At 40.8% G+C, this 19514-nt stretch overlaps 1 protein-coding gene across 1 annotated transcript in view; it reads left to right on the top strand.

The window, feature by feature from the left end:
* Positions 1 to 12680: 12680 nt before the first annotated feature.
* The window catches only part of LOC124788432, a 120962-nt gene continuing 114128 nt past the window's right edge, over positions 12681 to 19514 (top strand). Inside the window, exon 1 of the mRNA XM_047255703.1 lies at positions 12681 to 12713. Coding sequence (XP_047111659.1) covers positions 12681 to 12713 — 33 coding nt within the window. The remainder of the gene's footprint in view (positions 12714 to 19514) is intronic.

The following is a 19514-nucleotide window of genomic DNA, read 5'->3' as shown; positions in this document are numbered from 1 at the left end:
TGTGGCATACTCAGCTGAGGATGCGGAGAGGAGGGACATGTGGTCAGCACACCGCTCTCCCGGTCACTATGATAGTTTTCTTAGACCAAAGCCGCTACTATTCGGTCGAGTAGCTCCTCAATTGGCAACACGAGACTGAGTGCACCGCGAAAAATGGCAACAGCGCATGGCGGCCGGGACGGTCACCCATCCAAGCGCCGGCCACGCCCGAGAGCGCTTAACTTGGGTTATCTGACGGGAACCGATATATGCACTACGGCAAGGCCGTTGCCGTCTAGCATAGAGTCCGCACTGAATTTCGAACTTCTGTCAAAGATCACAAATATTGGAGATTTTGCATTGGTTTAAATTTGGCATGCTATTTTCGTTGTTTCTGCAACAGTGTTCTGATCCGTTTTGTCTACTAAGAGGGATTAGCTCCGCCGTTTGCTAATTTATCTGGTATAAATGTATTTCTTCGATTTCAAGCCACGTCTGGTATACAGTTGCTGTTGTTGTGGTCTTCAGTCCAGAGACTGGTTTGATGCAGCTCTCCATGCTATTCTATCCTGTGCGAGCTTCTTCATCTCGAAGCAACTACTGCAACCTACATCCTTCTGAATCGCCTTAGTGTATTCATCTCTTGGTCTCCCTCTGCGATTTTTACCCTCCACGCTGCCCTCCAATGCTAAATTGGTGATCCCTTGATGCCTCAGAATGTGCCCTACCAACCGATCCCTTCTTCTAGTCAAGTTGTACCACAAATTTCTCTTCTCTCCAATTCTATTCAATACCTCCTTATTAGTTATGTGATCTACCCATCTAATCTTCAGCATTCTTCTGTAACACCATATTTCGAAAGCTTCTATTCTCTTCTTGTCTAAACTAGTTATAGTCGATGTTTCACTTCCATATATGGCCACACTCCATACAAAGACTTTCAGAAAATACTTCCTCACACTTAAATCGATACTCGATGTTAAAAAATTTCTCATCTTCAGAAACTCTTTCCTTGCCATTGCCAGTCTGCATTTTATATCCTCTCTACTTTGGCATCATCAGTTATTTTGCTCCCCAAATAGCAAAACTCATTTACTACTTCATTCTCTCATTTCCTAATCTAATTCCTTAGCATCAACTGATTTTATTCTACTACATTCCATTATCCTCGTTTTGCTGTTGTTGATGTTCATGTTACATCCTCCTTTCAGGACACTGTCCATTCCGTTCAGCTGCTCTTCCAGGTCCTTTACTGTCTCTGACAGAATTGCAATGTCATCGTCAAGCCTCAAAGTTTTTATTTCTTCTCCATGGATTTCAATTCCTACTCCAAATTTTTCTTTTGTTTCCTTGACTGCTTGCTCAATATACAGATTGAATAAAATCGGAGATAGGCTACAACCCTCTCTGACACCCTTCTCAATCACTGCTTCCCTTTCGTGCCCTCGACTCTTATAACTGCTATCTATTTTCTGTGTAAACTGGAAATAGCCTTTGACCCCTGAAACCTTCAGAATTTGAAAGAGAGTATTGCAGTCAACATTCTCAAAAGCTTTCTCTAAGTCTATAAATGCTATAAACGTAGGTTTGCGTTTCCTCAACCAATCCTCTAAGAACTTTCAGCATTGCAGCGCGTCAGCAAACGTAAGTATCGAAATAATAATGAAAAATCCGCCTCGATTGCACAAACTACCTGGTGTTTACCTAGGTTTCAGCGTGGGTAACCGCACCTTCTTCAGAACAAATATAAAACAGCTTTCCCTAAATAGGCAGAGTCAAAGGCTAAAATCAACACCTACAGCGGCAAGATCCCATATAGGCACGCTGTTTTATATTTGTTCTGAAGGCGGCCTGGTTACCCACGCTGAAACCTAGGTAAACACCAGGTAGTTTGTGCAATCGAGGCGGATTTTTTTATAATTATTATCCTTTAAGATAATCCGTAGGATGAGTATTGCCTCGCATGTTCCTACATTTCTCCAGAATCCAACAGATCTTCCCCGAGGTCGGCTTCTATCAGTTTTTCCATTGGTCTACAAAGAATTCACGTTAGTATTTTGCAACCGTGACCTATTAAACTGATAATTCGATCTGCAGTTACACAGTCAGTTTGGAAGAAGTGGAGATTGTCTCTCAGAAAGGCGTCAAGTGAATTTTCAAACACTTGGTTTTGAGTAGATATGTTTGTTTGTGTGTGAAATCTTATGGGACTTAACTGCTAAGGTCACCAGTCCCGAAGCTTACACACTACTTAACGTAAATTATCGTAAGGACAAACACACACACACACGCCCGAGGGAGGGGTCGAACCCCCGCCAGGACCAGCCGCACAGTCCATGACTGCAGCGCCTAAGACCACTCGGCTAATCCCGCGCAGCAGATATATTTGTCGCTTATTTTTAGAGGATTTGGAGGTTACAATACTCACTCTCTCTACAACACTGTGTTCATTAATCCCTGTATCCGGTTAGATGCTGGATATTAGCTGAGAACTAATTTTTGCTAAGAGGTCAAGTGTGTTTTCACAACGTTTACTACTCGCGTAGGCTCCCGCACTAAGCTCCGGAGCAAAGGGCCCTTTAGCAGACAAACGTGTCCGCAGAGGCAGCGCCGGCAGCGTCATGGAGGCGGCGGACGAGCTGCTGGGTCCCAGCGCGGCGGCGCTGCGGCTGCTGGGCGTGTGGCCGGGGGCGGCGTCGGCGTCGGCGGCGGCGCGGGCTCGGCTGGTGTGCGCCTGCTACCTGGCCGTGGTCGCCTTTGCGGCCTCCCAGCTGCTGGCCGAACCGTGGCGGCCCCTGGAGGAGCTCGCCATCGCCGCCCTCATCTTCGTCACCGGCTCCTCCTTCACTTTCAAGGCACGGCCCAACTTCGCAGTTAACGTCACCATACGCCGCACCTCCTGTCTGCTCCTTTTGGTCACAGACTATGGCTACTGATATTTCGATACAGTGAAACCTCTCTATAAAGTTTTTCAAGGGACCAAAAATTCTGAACACTGTATAGAGGTAAACACTCTAAAGAGGAAGGCTTCCAAATAATAATTATAGGGAATTACTGAAGATCGGGATACCACTAATCAGCTTTGACAAATGGTGCCATAGGTGACATTTTAAATTTTCACAACACTGTAATATGATATTCATTGCAAATGATCAATGTATCAAAAGATTACTTTTTGTAATTAGAACATGGGGCCCAGTAGGTGGATGGGTGAAAGTAAATGGATCAGTTTGTACTGTAAAAAGTTATAACAGATTCTAAGATATGACATCATTGTCCAAAGCTGACAGGCGGTATCCCGTTCTTCAGTTGACCCAGTTATAGAATATGAGCCAAATTTTGTTTATGATATACTGAACATATTACATAAAAATACAGTAAATGGTACAGATTAAAAAACAATTAGTTACAAAAAATTACTTTAATAATTAAATTATGAAACGGAACTTAAATTTGTACAAAACTCTAGGAACGTATGCAATCTGAAAATCACATATCTATGATTTTTTTTAAATATTGAAGCAAGCATGTTTGTTTTCTATTTCTCATAGACTCTATGGCAATCATTTCTTGCTCCAAATGAGCAAGTTGAACTACTGTTCTGTCCTCAAGTCTATGGGCCATCATATATCTGCTAAATGTTTCAAAGGCTTCAGCTGCCTTAGTATATGAGGGCACAGCGTCATCTTCCTTGTCACTGTCAATTTCACTACCATATTATTCTCCAAGCTTCTCTCTGCAGTCAGCTCCTCAATACTTTGCACTCCAGTGGTTGCCACGATGTCATCTACAGCCACAAAGTCCTCAAAAGTGACAGAATCACTGCCAATTAATTCCTAAAACTCTTGAAAATCGCTTGCAACATCTTCCACAGGAGCACCATCTCATTCTCACAGAATCCCGCCTTTGTGAAACAGTTTTTAATAGTTTCAGCACTGACTTCCCTCCAATACTACATAATTAAATTCATTGCCTGTAAAATATTCAGTTCTGCTGGCTTCCCAGTTTTCTTTGGTCCATCAAATTCAAGGCCCTTTTTGCAAGGACAGTCCTATATTTAACCTTATTCCCAAGTCCAAAGGTTGCAGATGGCTGGTGCAGTAGGGTGGCGGGAAAATTACTTTCACATTTCTCAGAAAGGAAACGTCTGGTGGATGCGCCGCACATCTCTCCACAAACAGCAGCACTTTTCTTGCAGCATTCCCCATTTTGGCGTCAAATTCTCTGAGAAAGCGTAAAAATATATCACTCGTCATCCATGCCTTGGCATTGTTTGTATATTTGCACGGAAACGTGGAAATGTTTTTCAAGCACCTCGGATTTTTTGGCTTCCCGATAACCAAAGGTTTCAGTTTTCTACTGCCATCGGCGTTTGTACACAACAAAACGGTAAGACGTGCCTTGCTCTTCTTACTGCCATGGCAATTTTCCCCACGAAAAGTAAATGTCTTATCAGGCATTAAATTGAAAAAACATGACGGTTTCGTCAGCGTTATAAATGTCACGCAGTTTGCAGCCATGTATCAGATTAGGGAGAGTCTGCATCCACTGAGCCACAGTTTGTTTCTTCCACACTTTTACTTTCTCCACATTCCCCTTCGTATAGAACACCATGACGCTGTCGAAATTCATCAATCCATCCATTGGACGCCCTAAAATTTTCCATTCCTAACTGCAGTGATATTTGAAGCGCCTTCCCCTTCAAAATAGTTTCGTTTGTAGGAATGTTTGCAGCACGTGCTTGCTGAACCCAAGTTAATAAAACTTCCTCCATTTCGTCGTAAGTCGATGGTTTCAAACGCATACGTTTCGAATTTCTAAAATTCTCAAACCCTTCCATTATCGACGATCTGTTTTTCATAATAGTGTTGAGTGTTGAGGGGGCCAGTTCAAACTGCTTCGCTAGCTCCACGCGACTCACACCAGGAGATGCCTCCACTTTTTTAATAACAGAAACCTTCTCTAACTTAAAGTTTTAAAGAGGTAAATCATTGACCAGGGTTCCAAAAATATGAGCATTACATAGAAGAAATTGTAATATAGAGGCAACGCAGTAAAGAGGAAAATTTAACATTGTTTATACGGGCTTTAGTCGGGATCGAAAAAAACGGAAGTAACATAGAGGAAAACATTATATGGAGGAACGTTATAAAGAAGTTTCACTGTATATCGATATATCAGTATTACGAATATGTCGACAAATATCGACTACACTTTACAAAGCGATATATCGATATCGGAATGGCAACAACGAGTGCCGATATTTTTATTTTATATTATATTTTTTTCACAATTTTCGGTAAATACTTGAGGTTGTTCTTTTGAAATTAAAGAAGAACATAATTTTACTTTCAATGTGTGAAAGAGTCTTGCTGTTCTTTGAGCTTCCATCATGACCAAACTACCATTTTGACTGCGTGGAGCAAGTATACAGTGTGGTCCATTGATAGTGACCGGACCAAATATCTCACGAAATAAGTATCAAACGAAAAAACTACAGAGAACGAAACTCGGCTAGCTAGAAGGGAAAAACCAGATGGCGCTATGGTTGGCCCGCTAGATGTCGCTGCCATAGATAAAACGGATATCGACTGCGTTTTTTTTAAATAGGAACCCCCATTTTTTATTTGTGTAATACGTAAAGAAATATGAATGTTTTAGTTGGACCACTTTTGTCGCTTTGTGGTAGATGGCGCTGTAATAGTCACAAACGTATAAGTACGTGGTGTCACGTAGCATTCCGCCAGTGCAGACGGTATTTGCTTCGTGATACATTACCCGTGTTAAACTGCACCTTTACCATTGCGGAAAGGTCGATATCGTGTTGATGTATGGCTATTGTGATCAAAATGCTCAACGGGCATGTGCTATGTATGCTGCTCGATATCCTGGACACCATCCAAGTGTCCGGACCATTCGCCGGATAGTTACGTTATTCAAGGAAACAGGAAGTGTTCAGCCACATGTGAAACGTCAACCACAACCTGCAACAAATGATGATGCCCCAGTAGGTGTTTTAGCTGCTGTCATGGCTAATCCGTACATCAGTAGCAGACAAATTGCGCGAGAATCGGGAATCTCAAAAACATCGGTGTTGAGAGGAATGTCGTTACACGTAATGCCAAATGCATTGAGGTTGACGGACATCATTTTGAGCATTTATTGCATTAATGTGGTATTTACAGGTAATCACGCTGTAACAGCATGCGTTCTCAGAAATGATAACTTCACAAAGGTACATGTATCACATTGGAACAACCGAAATAAAATGTTCAACGTACCTACGTTCTGTATTTTAATTTTAAAAACCTACCTGTTACCAACTGTTCATCTAAAATTGTGAGCCATATGTTTGTGACTATTACAGCGCCATCTATCACAAAGCGAAAAAAGTGGTCCAACTAAAACATTCATATTTCTTTACGTCCTACACAAATGTGCAATAAAAAATGGGGGTTCCTATTTTAAAAAACACAGTTGATATCCGTTTGACCTATGGCAGCGCCATCTAGCGGGCCAACCATAGCGCCATGTGGTTTCCCCCTTCAAGCTAGACAAGTTTCGTTCTTTGTAGTTTTTTCGTCTGACACTTATTTCGTGAGATATTTGGTCAGGTCACGATCAATGGACCACCCTGTATGTGCCACAGAAGAAGTAGTCTTATTGCAGTGGGGGGGGGGGGGGGGGGTGGCGGTGTGAATGGAATAACAAGACTTCCGTTGTGAAGAAATAGCACACTAGTGGCGATAAAAATCAGTCTTTAACGCAACTTGTGTTCTATTTCTTCACACCGGAATTCCTTGCTGAAAATGATGAACAAAAATGTAAATGACAAGATTGCTCTTTGCAGTGGGCGGAGACGTGTGAGGGGAAATGCTGACGTAATCGGCGCTCGGCGCTGCCAACAAAAACTCCAACGTTTAGGTTCACCACACAACTTTTGACACTGCAGCTGCTACGTCACTGCCGTTTGGCAGAAATGAAAAAATAGCTAAGTCTACATGAAGTCTTCCGGATACATCCAATAAGTGACGAAAGCTAACGACAGACCCATCACACATCTTTTATTGTGCCTCTTACATGCCTTTACCATTGTTAGCAAAGTGGCTATCGCCAGGCGTGAACGTACATGGTTTTCCTTTCAATTCTTGCTCTAAGGAGCATAGGTAGGCTGCTAGCTTGAGGATGTACAGAATTTCTAAAAATAAATCAATACTTAAATAAGCAGCTCTAAAACTGCCATTATATTTACAATGTGCAGCCGATATTTTTATAGGCAGTCACATCGATATTTTTTCATTGCTGTATCGGTACTTCTTTTCGTTATATCCAAGGTCGATAACGACGTCCATTTAAATATCGATACATCGGTTCACGATATTTTTAAAAATATGAACAGTTCTACTACAGACACCTTAAGTGAAGTGGTTACTCCTTGTGCATTCGCCTGATGTTACATCTTCAGTGAGATTCATCTGCCTTCGGGGTCTGTTTCGCAACACCAGGACGTGAGACTACACTAACTTACTCGCGGTGGTAGCGAGGAATGTAGCCGTTTATACTGACTGGCTGTCATTTGGTCCCAGGTCACTTTGTCCCAACTGTTTAATGTGCCTGCACTCTGATTAAATTATGTTTTAAATATTCCTTGAAAATGTGTTAATATTTGACTTCCTTATGTTAATGAAATATTGCTGTTATTATTTCACTTTTTAATTTATTGGCCTCTGTCATTAACCCTGCAGAGAAGTGAGTAACTATAGATTTGGTACAGAATATCACATATATAGTATATACATTAGAAATTACAGGTAACTTCATGGTACACTCTGCACATTCACGCACTCAACACAGTTCATATATCACAACTTCTTACACTCGAACCCTTGAGTCTGACATAAGTAGATATACGCTTCTTGAAGAAACTGGACAACGCTCGCATGTTCGTTGTGGTCATCTGTCGAAACAGGTCCGTCACAGATGTAGGTCGAGGAATTCCTGCCCTGATCAAGGCCTTAAGAAACTTGCGTCGTTGTCTGTCGTAGCTTGTACATCCTTGTATCACATTGTTGAGGTCTGCAATTTCATTATTACACTTAAATGGTCTATGTGTGGCGTAATGTTGCTAAAACTGATTCCCTCTCCAATTCTGCGTAGAATCTTCCCATTCCTTACATTCCTTGCCTTAACAATCCACGTTTCAACACTCGTCTGTAGCACCACGTCACAAACATTTCGATTCTCTTCTGTCCTGGTTTTCCCACAATCCATGTTTCACTACCATACAACGCTGTGCTCCAGACGTACATTCTCAGAAATTTATTCCTCAAATCAAGGCCTATGTTTGATACTAGTAGACTTCTCTTGGCCAGGAACGCCCTTTTTGCCAGTGCTAGTCTGCTTTTGATGTCCTCCCTGCTCTGTCCGTGGTTAGTTTGCTGCCTAGCTGGTAGATTTCCTTTTCATCTACTTCTTGATCATCAAGCCTGATAAGTTTCTCGTTGTTCCCATTTGTGCTACTCCTCATTACTTTCTTCGATTTACTTTCAATCCATATTCTGTACTCATTAGACTGTTCATTACATTCAGGAGATCATGTAATTCTTCTTCACTTTCTCTCAGGGTAGCAATATCATCAGCGAATCGTATCATTGATATCCTGTACCTTGAATTTTAATTCAACTTCTAAATATTTCGTTTATTTCCACCACTGCTTCTTCGATGTACCTATGGAACAGTAGGGGCGAAAGACTACATCCCTATGTTACACCCTTTTTATCCCGAGCACTTCGTTCTCGGTCGTTCACTCTTATTATTCCCTCTTGGCTCTTGTACATTACCCGTCTCTCCCTATAACTTACTCCTGTTTTTCTCAGAATTTCGAACATCTTGCACCATTTTACACTGTCGAAAGCTTTTTCCAGGTCGACAAATCCTACTCACGTGTCTTGATTTTGCTTTAGTCTTGCTTCCATTATCAACTGCAACGTCAGAATTGCCTCTCTGTTGCCTTTACCATTCCTAAACTCAAAGTGATCGTAATCTAACACATCCTCAATTTTCTTTTCCATTGTGCTGTATATTATTCTCTTACGTAACTTTGACGCATAAGCTGGTAACCTGAATGTGCGATAATTCCCGCACTTGTCAGCTCTTGCAGTCTTCCGAATTGTGTGGATGATGTTTTTCCGAAAGTTAGATGGTATGTCGCTAGGCTCACGTTCTACACACCAACGTGAATAGATGTTTTCTTGTCACTTCCCCAATGTTTTTTAGAAAGTCTGATGGGATGTTATCTCTTCTTTCTGCCTTATTTGGTCTTAAGTCTTCCAGAGCTCAAAGCTCTCTTAAATTTTGATTCTAATAATGGATCTCGTATCTCTTCTAAATCGACTCCTTTTTCTTCTTCTATCACATCAGACAAATCTTCCCCCTCATAGAGGTCTTCATGTGCTCTTTCCATCTATCTGCTCTCTCCTCTGCATTTAACAGCGGAATTCCCGTTGCACTCTTAATGTTACCACCCTTGCTTTTAATTTCACCGAAGGTTTTTTGACTTTTCTATATGCTGAGTCAATCCTTCCGACAATCATTTCTTGTTCGCTTTCTTCACATTTTTCATACAGCCATTAACTCTTAGCTTTCCTGTGCTTCCTATTTGTTTCATTCCTCAGCGACTTGTATTTCCCTGAACATTTTTATACTTTCTTTTTCATCGATCAGAAGAAGTATTTCTTCTGTTCCCATAGTTCCTTCGCAGTTACCTTCTTTGTACCAATATTTTTCTTTCCAGCTTCTGTTATCGCCCTTTTTAGAGTTGTCCATTCCTCTTCAACTGCACTGCCTATTGAGCTATTCCTTATTGCAATGTCTATAGCCTTAGAGAACTTAAAGTGTATCATTGGACGACAATAGACATTGCAATAAGGAATAGCTCAATAGGCAGTGCAGTTGAAGAGGAATGGACAACTCTAAAAAGGGCGATAACAGAAGCTGGAAAGAAAAATATTGGTACAAAGAAGTACTTCCACATGCCACTTCTTCTGACTGATCTCTTAAACTTCAGCCTACTCTTCATCACTAGTACATTGAGATCTGAGTCTATATCTACTCCCGGGTAGGCCTTACAATCCAGTAACTGATTTCGGAATCTCTGCCTGACCATGACGTAATCTAACTAAAATCTTCCCATATCACCAGGCCTTTTCCAAGTATAGCTCCTTCTATTGTGATTCTTGAACCTATGAGTACTCTCTGTTACTAGCTGAAATTTATTACAGAACTCGATTAGTCTTTCTCGTCTCTCATTCCTTGTGCCCGTAACCATTTCTTCTACCCCTTCCTCTACAACTGCATTCCAGTCCCCCTTGACTGTTAAATTTTCATCTCCCTTTACCTACTGTGTTATCCTTTCAATATCCTCGTACACTTTCTCTCTCTCTTCATCTTCAGCTTGCGACGTCGGCATATACACCTGAACTATCGTTGTCCGTGTTGGTTTGCTGTCGATTCTGATAAAAACAACCCTATCACTGAACTGTTAAAAGTAAGACACTGTCTATTCTACCTTCCTATTCATAAAGAATCCTACTCCCGTTACAACATTTTCTGCTGCTGTTGATATTACCCTATATTCATCTGACCATCATTGTCTTCTTTCCGTTTCACTCCTCTGACCCCTACTCTATCGAGATTGAGCCTTTGCATTTCCTTTTTGATTTTCTACCTTCCCTAACATGTTCAAGCTTCTGATATTACAAACTGTTATCAGTGAAATTAGTTGCAAGGGTAATTTCAACCAAATAATACAGGCTGTGAGCGATGGACAACGGTGGCTGTGCCAACAAAGAGTTGCCTTTAGGAGCAATTCTAAGGTCATGCGATATCCGATACGTGATGGGACTCGTCATATGATGCAGAAGTACCCCACATTGGTGGAATGCGTAGAAACATAGTTGGAGCGACTTAAGTCGTTCACGCTGGGATGACAGCGCTACGTTCCAAGATGAATTTCCGTTGTATAGCCCAGAAAAACACAAGAGTGCTGGTCACTCCACGCAACTTCTGTCATACACTGCACAGCAAGGCAAATTTGAAGTTACATTGTTTCATGTTGATGAAGCAAAGCTATACCTCTCTCTGTAGTTATTTTCCTAGTAAAATTTTTACTTCTCATGCAAAAAATTAAAAATCATTGTTTTGGGATTTGTACGTGATCTGCATACGCATTGTTTCACATTCGATTTTGTGGAAAGAATTCGGTAAAAAAAATATTTTTTCTGCGTCTTATAGCTGCAATCACAACTTGATAATGACCTGGTTTTGGTTCCATTATGGCCTATAGTTATTCCGATACTTTGCGGATAAGTAAACCTCCAGAAATATTTTGAAAATTTTGCAGTGAAAGCTGTAGTTTCAAAATAGGTTATGTTGTTGTGAAACCTTTTATAAAAATCTTATAAATGATAAAAATGTGACCTATCTTTCGCAGTGCATTTTGAATTACATTAGTGTACCTTCATTTTCTTCTGAATAGTTGACTCTGTCCATAGTAATCATTATTTGGTGTAATGGAACCATAGAACTTTGAAACACAGCATGCAGTATGGACTCGCTTCACTTGTCCTCTGAAATAATAAACAGGTATTTCAGTTACCACGTAAAGTGCTGCCATGTGGCACCACACAGTTCAACTAGGGAATTCATTCACTAGTCTGCGGAAAAGGTCTCGTAGTGCAGAGTCTACTATAATTCTGTTCTCAAAACACAATTTTTGATAGTTTACACTACTTGTACTCTGATCGCTTCAATTGTCTTTTGAAGTTATTAGACAAGCCCGACAAGAAATTTTGAAAGAAACTTTGTAATTACCAATATATAAGAGAACATGATTTGGCACATCTCTGGCACACCATGCATGTAAGGTGCAATATCTAGCAGTTCTGTGTTGTTTTACCACATAACTGTCCATGCTGCCCAAGGACACACGATCTACATCAATACTCCTTTAATCCTGCAGTATCGAAAATTTTCAAAGATTTGTTTTGTAAATAAAAAATGCCTACTCTTGCTGCACTGTATTTCATTCTCCCAGACGCGTTTCGCCGTTTTTCGCTTGAAGGGATCATCAGTTGGATCTACAATGATACAATTATTATACACTTTTGTTTTGATATGTATTATATGTATATGAAACAGTTCACTTCTCACTTTTTGTGTAAATATGTGGTTACTTACAGTTCTTCGCGTTTTTAGTTGGCATGTGCGCTTCCTCTCATCTGTTCAGATGCTGGAGGCAGCACTACCGCTCTATTTATGAAACGTAAGCATGCTTTTATGTTTCGAGCATGTGAACTAAAAGTAGTTCCGTCTTGGAATTACAGTTTTCGGTCAAATTTCTGTGTTAATGGCAACAACGAGGACAAACAAAATGAAAAGTTGGAAGAAAAATGTTCGAAACATAAAAGCATTCTACATTTGTATCATTATAGATCCCACTGATAATGCCTTACAGTGATAAAAGGCGAAATGCATCTGGGAGAATAAAATACAGTGCAGCAAGAGAATGCGTTTTTATTTAAAAACAAATATTTCTGTGCTTGCTGCCGATGATGGCCATGCAAACAAACACGTTTTGAAACAATTTCTGTCCTTATTGACACACAAATGAACCAATGTTGAGTACTTATCTTTATAGGGAGATGGACAGTGATGCAAATTTCCACAGTGCAGGGGTAAGCAGATCCCTTGTTCAGTTTGTGAAGTTCATTTGTGTGTGAATAAGATTGAATACTGTTTCCAAATGCTCCACACTGCGTGAGCAAACGAATATTGATGAAGATCGTGTGCCACTGGATAGCTCGACTAAAGTAGTAGTTATGTCGTGCAGAAAAGTAGTAGTGTGAGAACAATGAACTGCTAGATGTTGCACCTTAACATGCATGGGGCGCCAAAAATGGATCAAAACCTTGTTATATTTTGGAAAGTAAAACTTTTTTTCCAACATTGAATGTCAATATTGTCCAGGAACCTCAGAAACCAATACATGTACCTTTTCACTACAGAAAAAAATCATGCAGATTGTAAACAGCGGTTTAGTTCATATGTAGACACCTATGCAGTGTTCTTGCTATTGTAATCTTAAGTCGAAGACTGCATGCTACTCTATCCTGTGCGGGCCTTTTCAAGTCCGAATAGCTACTGCAACCTACATCTTTCTGCTTACTGTGTTCATCTCTTGGTCTCTAAGTCCCCCCCCCCCCCCCACTCCCACACACACACACACTTCCCTCCAGTACTAAACTGTTGACCCTTCGATGTCTCAAAATGTTTCCTGTCAACCCATCCCTTCTTTTGGTCAAGTTGTGCCACAAATTTCTTGTCTCCACAATTCTATTCAGCACCTCTTCATTAGTCACGTGATCTACCCATATGATCTTAGAAATTCTTTTATAGCTTCATATTTCGAAAGCCCCTATTCTCCTTTTGTCTAAACCGCCTATCGTCCATGTTTCACTTCCATATCTGCTACACTACAGACAAATACCTTCAGAAAATACTTCCTCACACATAAATCTGTAGTCGTTGTTAACAAATTTCTCTTCTTCAGAAATGCTTTTCTTGCCATTGCTAGTCTACTTTCACGTCCTCTCTTCTTCTGCCATCATCAGTTATTTGCTGCCAAAACAACAAAACTCATCTGCTACTTTAAGTGTCTTGTTTCCTAATCATTCCATCAGCACCACCTGATTTAATTTCTTTCTATTACCTCGATTTTGCCGTTGTTGATGTCCATTTTACATCCTCCTCTCAGTACACTGTTCACTCCATTCAACTGTTCTTCCAAGTCCTTTGCTGTCTCGTACAGAACAACAATGTCACTAGCAAACCTCAAAGATCAGATTTCTTCTCCATGAACTCTAATTCTAATCCGAGTTTTTCTTTGCATTATTTTACTGTTTTCTCAATGCACAAATGGAATAACATCGGGGATAGGCTACAATATTGTCTCTCTCCCTTCTCAACCACTGCTTCCCTTTCACGCCTTTCGATTCTTATAAGTACCATCTGGTCCTGCACAAATTGTAAACAGCCTTCCGCTTCCTGTATTTGTCTCTGTCACCTTTAGAATTTGAAAGAGAGTATTCCGATCAACATTGTCAAAAGTTTTCTCTAAGACTACAAATGCTATAACGTAGGTTTGCCTTTCCTTAACCTATCTTCTAAGATAAGTCGTAGGGTCGGTACTGCATAGTGTGTTGCTACATTTCTCCGGAAAATAAATTGATCTTCCTCGAGGTCAGCTTCTACCAGTTTTTCCATTCATCTGTAAAGAATTCGTGTTAGTATTTGGCAACCATGACTTATTAAACTGATAGTTTGGTAATTTTCGCATCTGTCAACAACTACTTTCTTTGGAATTGGAATTATTACATTTTTCTTGAAGTGTTGGGGAATTTATCCTTTCTCATACATCTTGGACATTAGATGGAAGAGTTTTTTCAAGGATGGCTCTCTCTATGATATGAGTAGTTCTGACGGAATATCGTCTAATCTTGGGGCCTTGTTTCGACTTAGAACTTTCAGAGCTCTGTCAAACACTCTTCTCGCAGTGTCATATCACCCTTTGTCATCTTCATCTACGTCCTCTTCCCTTTCTATAACATTGCCCTCCAGTTCATCTCCCTTGTATAGATCCTCTATATATTCCTTCAACCTTTCAACTTTCCCTTCTCCACTTAGGACAGGTGTTCATCTGAGCTCTTCATATTCATACATCTGCTTCTCTTTCCCCCAAAGACCTCTATACTTTTCCTGTATCTAGTATCTATCTTTACACTAGTGAAAGATGTTTCTAAATCCATACATTTTGTCCTATAGCCATTCTTGTTTAGCAATTTTGCGCTTCCCGTCGACGTGGTTTTTTAAACGCTTGTGTTCTCTTTCGGTTGCTTCATTTGCTGCATTTTTATATTTTCTCCTTTCATCTATTAAATTCAGTATCTCTTGTGCTATCCAGAGTTTTCTTCTGGGCCTTCTCTTTTAATTTATTTGTGCCTCTGCTGCTTTCACTATTTCGTCTCTTAAAGTTAACACATTCGTCTTCTGTTCTGTTTCTTTCCACAGTTCTAGTCAACAGCTGCTAATGCTCACTCAGAAACTCTCAGGAATCTCTGGTTCTTTAAACTTATCCAGGTCCCATCTCCTTAATTTCGTACCTTTTTCCAATTTCTTCGGCATCATCTACAGCTCGTAACAAATAAATTGTGGTCAGAGTTCACATCTGCCCCTGGAATATTCTTACAATTTAAAATTTGGTCTTACCATTACATAATCAATCTGAAATTTTCTGCGTTTCACGGTCCGTTTCGTGTATACAGTCTGCTTTCATGATTCTTAAACCAAGTGTTAGCGATGGTTAAATTATGCTCTGTCGCGAAATTTACCATGCGGCTTCCTCTATCGTTCCTTTCGTCGAGCCAGTATTCACCTACTATTTTTCCTTTTCTTTTCTTGCTATCGAATTCCAGTCCCCCATCACAATTAAGTTTTCGTCTCCTTTAACTAAAAAAAAAAAAAAAAAATGGCTCTGAGCACTATGGGAATCAACTGCTGTGGTCATAAGTCCCCTAGAACTTAGAACTACTTAAACCTAACTAACCTAAGGACATCACACACATCCATGCCCGAGGCAGGATTCGAACCTGCGACCGTAGCGGTCACGCGGTTCCAGACTGAAGCGCCTTTAACCGCACGGCCACACCGGCCGGCTCTCCTTTAACTACCTGAATAATTTGTTTTTATGTTACCAGACACTTCTTCAGTCTCTTCATCATCTACGGAGCTATTTGCTATATAAACTTGTACTACTGCGTTAGGCATGGGCTTCGTGTCCCCCTTAGCTACGATAATGCGTTCACTGGTACCTTACCTACATTCCTATCTTCTTATTCATTATTACACACACTCGTGCATTGATTGATTGATTTTGTATTTATTCCCTGTATTCACCTGACCAGAAAGTCCTGTTCTTCCTGCAACCGGTATGCCTACTATATCTAACTTCAGCCTATCAGTTTCCCTTTTTAAATTTTCTAACCTATTTGTCCGCTTGAGGGATCTAACATTTATTTTTTTTTCCTGACGACAGCATCCTCCTGAGTAGTGCCCGCCCAGAGATCTAAATGAGGGATTTTTTAACCAAGAAGACGTCATTTAACCATAGAGTAAAGCTGCATGCCCTCGGGAAAAATTACTGCTGTAGTTTCCCCTTGCTTTCAGCCGTTCGCAGTACCAGCACAGCAAGGCCGTTTTGGTTAGTGTTACAAGGCCAGATCAGGCAACCATCCAGACTGTTGTCCCTGCAATTACTGAAAAGGCTGTTGCTCCTCTTCAGCACCCAAACGTTTGTCTGGCCTCTCAACAGATACCCCTCTGTTGTGATTGCACCTACGATACGGCTATCGCTGGGCACGGAATAAGGAGGTTAATAGAGTGAAAATAACTACTCATATAAGAGAACTTGGCAGGAAATGCTGGGAAGATATAGCCTGTCAGCGCTCGTGGTGGGGGAATTTGCCTTCTTGGAAGAACGCCACAGCTGCTGTATCTGATGACAGAACCAGTTTCTCCTCTAGCAGTGTAGAACAGTGTACAGAGATTTACATAGATTCTGCCCATATGCTTCTTTCCTGTTAGTGATATTAGCAACTAACATATGCATTCCAAGTAGTGTTAACGCTTTTTTAAAAAATCAACATCCGCGAGCATATTATGCACTGCTTCGCCACTGATTCATAAGAAGAGTTTTGGAAGGGTCGGCATTAGACGAGTCTTCCTGCAGTTGCTTGTTGTGGCTTGGTGAGGTACACAGAGTGGGAAATCATCTACCCAGTCAACACTATGCAGACCTATAATGGGGAGAAGTGCATGAAAACAATCCGGTGACCCACCTTAACCCGAGCTTCTTTCCTACACATCCCCCCCCCCCCCCCCCCACAACCTGTTGCACCCGCGAAACACAATTTGTCTCTTAATACATCTCTTCTGCGCTTAGATGTGGAGCACACATTTAATATTTTTAAATCACTTCTTTTAAGCATAAACGAATAAACGATAACTTCACACAATAATAGAATATTTTTAATCACTGCGATGTCTCCGTCTCCTGTAACGCGCAAACCATCGGCCCTGTAGAAAAATTAACAGGATTTTTTTGTAGGGCATTTTAAGCAGTTTAATTTTGTACTGAGAAACATATTTGCTAGAAGCCGCGGTTTTCGAGTTATTCAAGAAAAACATAGTAAGTGACTTTTAAGTGCCCCCCCACCCCAACGCTCATACCCCTACCTGTCAGGATTTTTAGTATGTTCTTCAGGACACTCCCTCCTAGCTCTGCGCAAAAGTTTTCGACTACACGATTTTTCCCCTAATCGACATTTTTTGGTCTACATTGACTAGGCTATACGCTTTCATGGCGTTACAAATTGCCTTTGAATGTGATCGTTATTCGCTTCTGGTAGCTTGTCTAAAGCAGCCCATAGACAGCTCATCAAGCGCAAACTGTTCGCACATCAGACACCAGAGTGCTCTATGGTAGCCACTAGAGACAGTCTAAAGTGATCTTTAAAAAAAATATACATAAACTTAATTTATATGAGTCGGCTTACTATTCAGACGAGTCTCATAAAACCCACAATAACAACGCGGCAAGCTAATGACGCTGAACGTCAAAATAATAAGTGCAAAGAAAACTGAACTTCCATTTCATTTTGGGGAAACAAATAGGACATACATAAAGTAAAAAGCAAACACGACATGCTATTTATTAAAAAATGTATTTACGTGTTTCATTTTAATCCTACACTGAAATGTGGGTGAAGTTCGCCTACTATTTGTGAGAAAGAAAACATTTTTTCGCATCACTCAGCTATTTTTAATCTGTGTTTTTTAACATCTCGATATTTGGAATGAAACTACTGGTCATCAAAAGGGTTGCTTCAGAGTCGGATGAACATCAGTGAGACTTCAGTACGCAGTTTGGAGACACGACTCGTCAGTTATCCAAATGTGTGACTTACTTAATTTAAAAACACAACATCGAATTGATGTGATCATGTTTTCTCGAAACAAGTCTCTTTTTTTTTTTTTTTTTACAGACATCGTGTTATAGTTGTACTTTGTCTTCGCACCAAATAACCAGCGAACCTACTCACAAGCTACTATATCTCTAATTTCGATTTTGGAAACACACTTCGACGTAAGAATGTAGATCCAAACTTACTGCAGCCATTAGAATTCACTTTAGACAACTGCGGAAACTTCGCGAGGAAAACTCTTGTACGAGATTTCTAATTTTTGCAGTGTGAAACCTCTCCCTCTCGATTCGATTACTAAAGGTCAAGGAGATCCAACAGAATTTAATGTATGGACAGAGTTTTGAGGCTGAGTCCGTAGCACAGTAGCAAATCCATGAAAGTGTGTCTTTCAAAAAAAAAAATGGTTCAAATGGCTCTGAGCACTATGGGACTCAACTGCTGAGGTCATTAGTCCCCTAGAACTTAGAACTAGTTAAACCTAACTAACCTAAGGACATCACAAACATTCATGCCCGAGGCAGGATTCGAACCTGCGACCGTAGCGGTCTTGCGGTTCCAGACTGCAGCGCCTTTAACCGCACGGCCACTTCGGCCGGCGAAAGTGTGTATTTCCAGTAGGCCATTCCGTTCTGATCAGATGGTAATCTTTGCCCACTGTGGATGGAAGCATACAGCCCAACGGACTATCTAGTCAAAATCAACTACTCATGGTGGGTGTGCGTCACACGAAAATGTGTAATCAGCGACTATTCACGTCGCAAGTGAATCGGTGACGTCATTGGTCAGTCGACTGTGCCGAGTGCCGCGAGCAGAGTTCTAAAATTTTGAATGGACAGAGCTCTCGAAGAAGCCATCGCGAAGGCATTTAGGGAAGTCACGGAAACCCTAAAACAGGATGGCCGGACGCGGGATTGAACTATCGTCAGCGTGTGCCAACCACTGCGCCACCGGCCGCCTAGGGCAGCAGAATTTTATGGGCGGCAGAGGGTGGAAAAAGTTAATTTCAAATTAAACAGCGAAAAAATTGAGCAAATGAGGAGAAGAAATGAAAAAGAGTAAAAATTGAAACACCTAATTGTTCTCAAAACCACATCGAACAGTTATTTAATAAGCCTTTCTTACTTTGGCAAAACTGGATGCTGAAGAAGATGAGATTCATTCCTCATTTCTGTTAAAACAGAAACAAAATAATACCACAGTTATCCAGATGACTTAGTTTGATGCTTTGGCATATCTCCCATCAGTAGAGTGCAACTTCTAAATTCAAGGAGCAAATCATTCGCACCAGAAAATAGTTCGACACCTTTATTAGTCCATTTTCTTGCAGTTAAATAAAATAGGTACTTGATACCAAATTTGGTTGCTCTGGTATATTCAGTTGAGTTCTAGTTGAAAATTGTTGTGTCCTTGCCAATAGACACAATCGGAGTTGGCGCG

This window comes from Schistocerca piceifrons, chromosome 3 (genome assembly GCF_021461385.2).
Source record: "Schistocerca piceifrons isolate TAMUIC-IGC-003096 chromosome 3, iqSchPice1.1, whole genome shotgun sequence".
Taxonomy (NCBI): Eukaryota; Metazoa; Arthropoda; class Insecta; order Orthoptera; family Acrididae; genus Schistocerca; species Schistocerca piceifrons.
The sequence above is the reverse complement of the archived record's forward strand: the minus strand, read 5'-3'. Positions and strand labels throughout refer to the sequence as shown.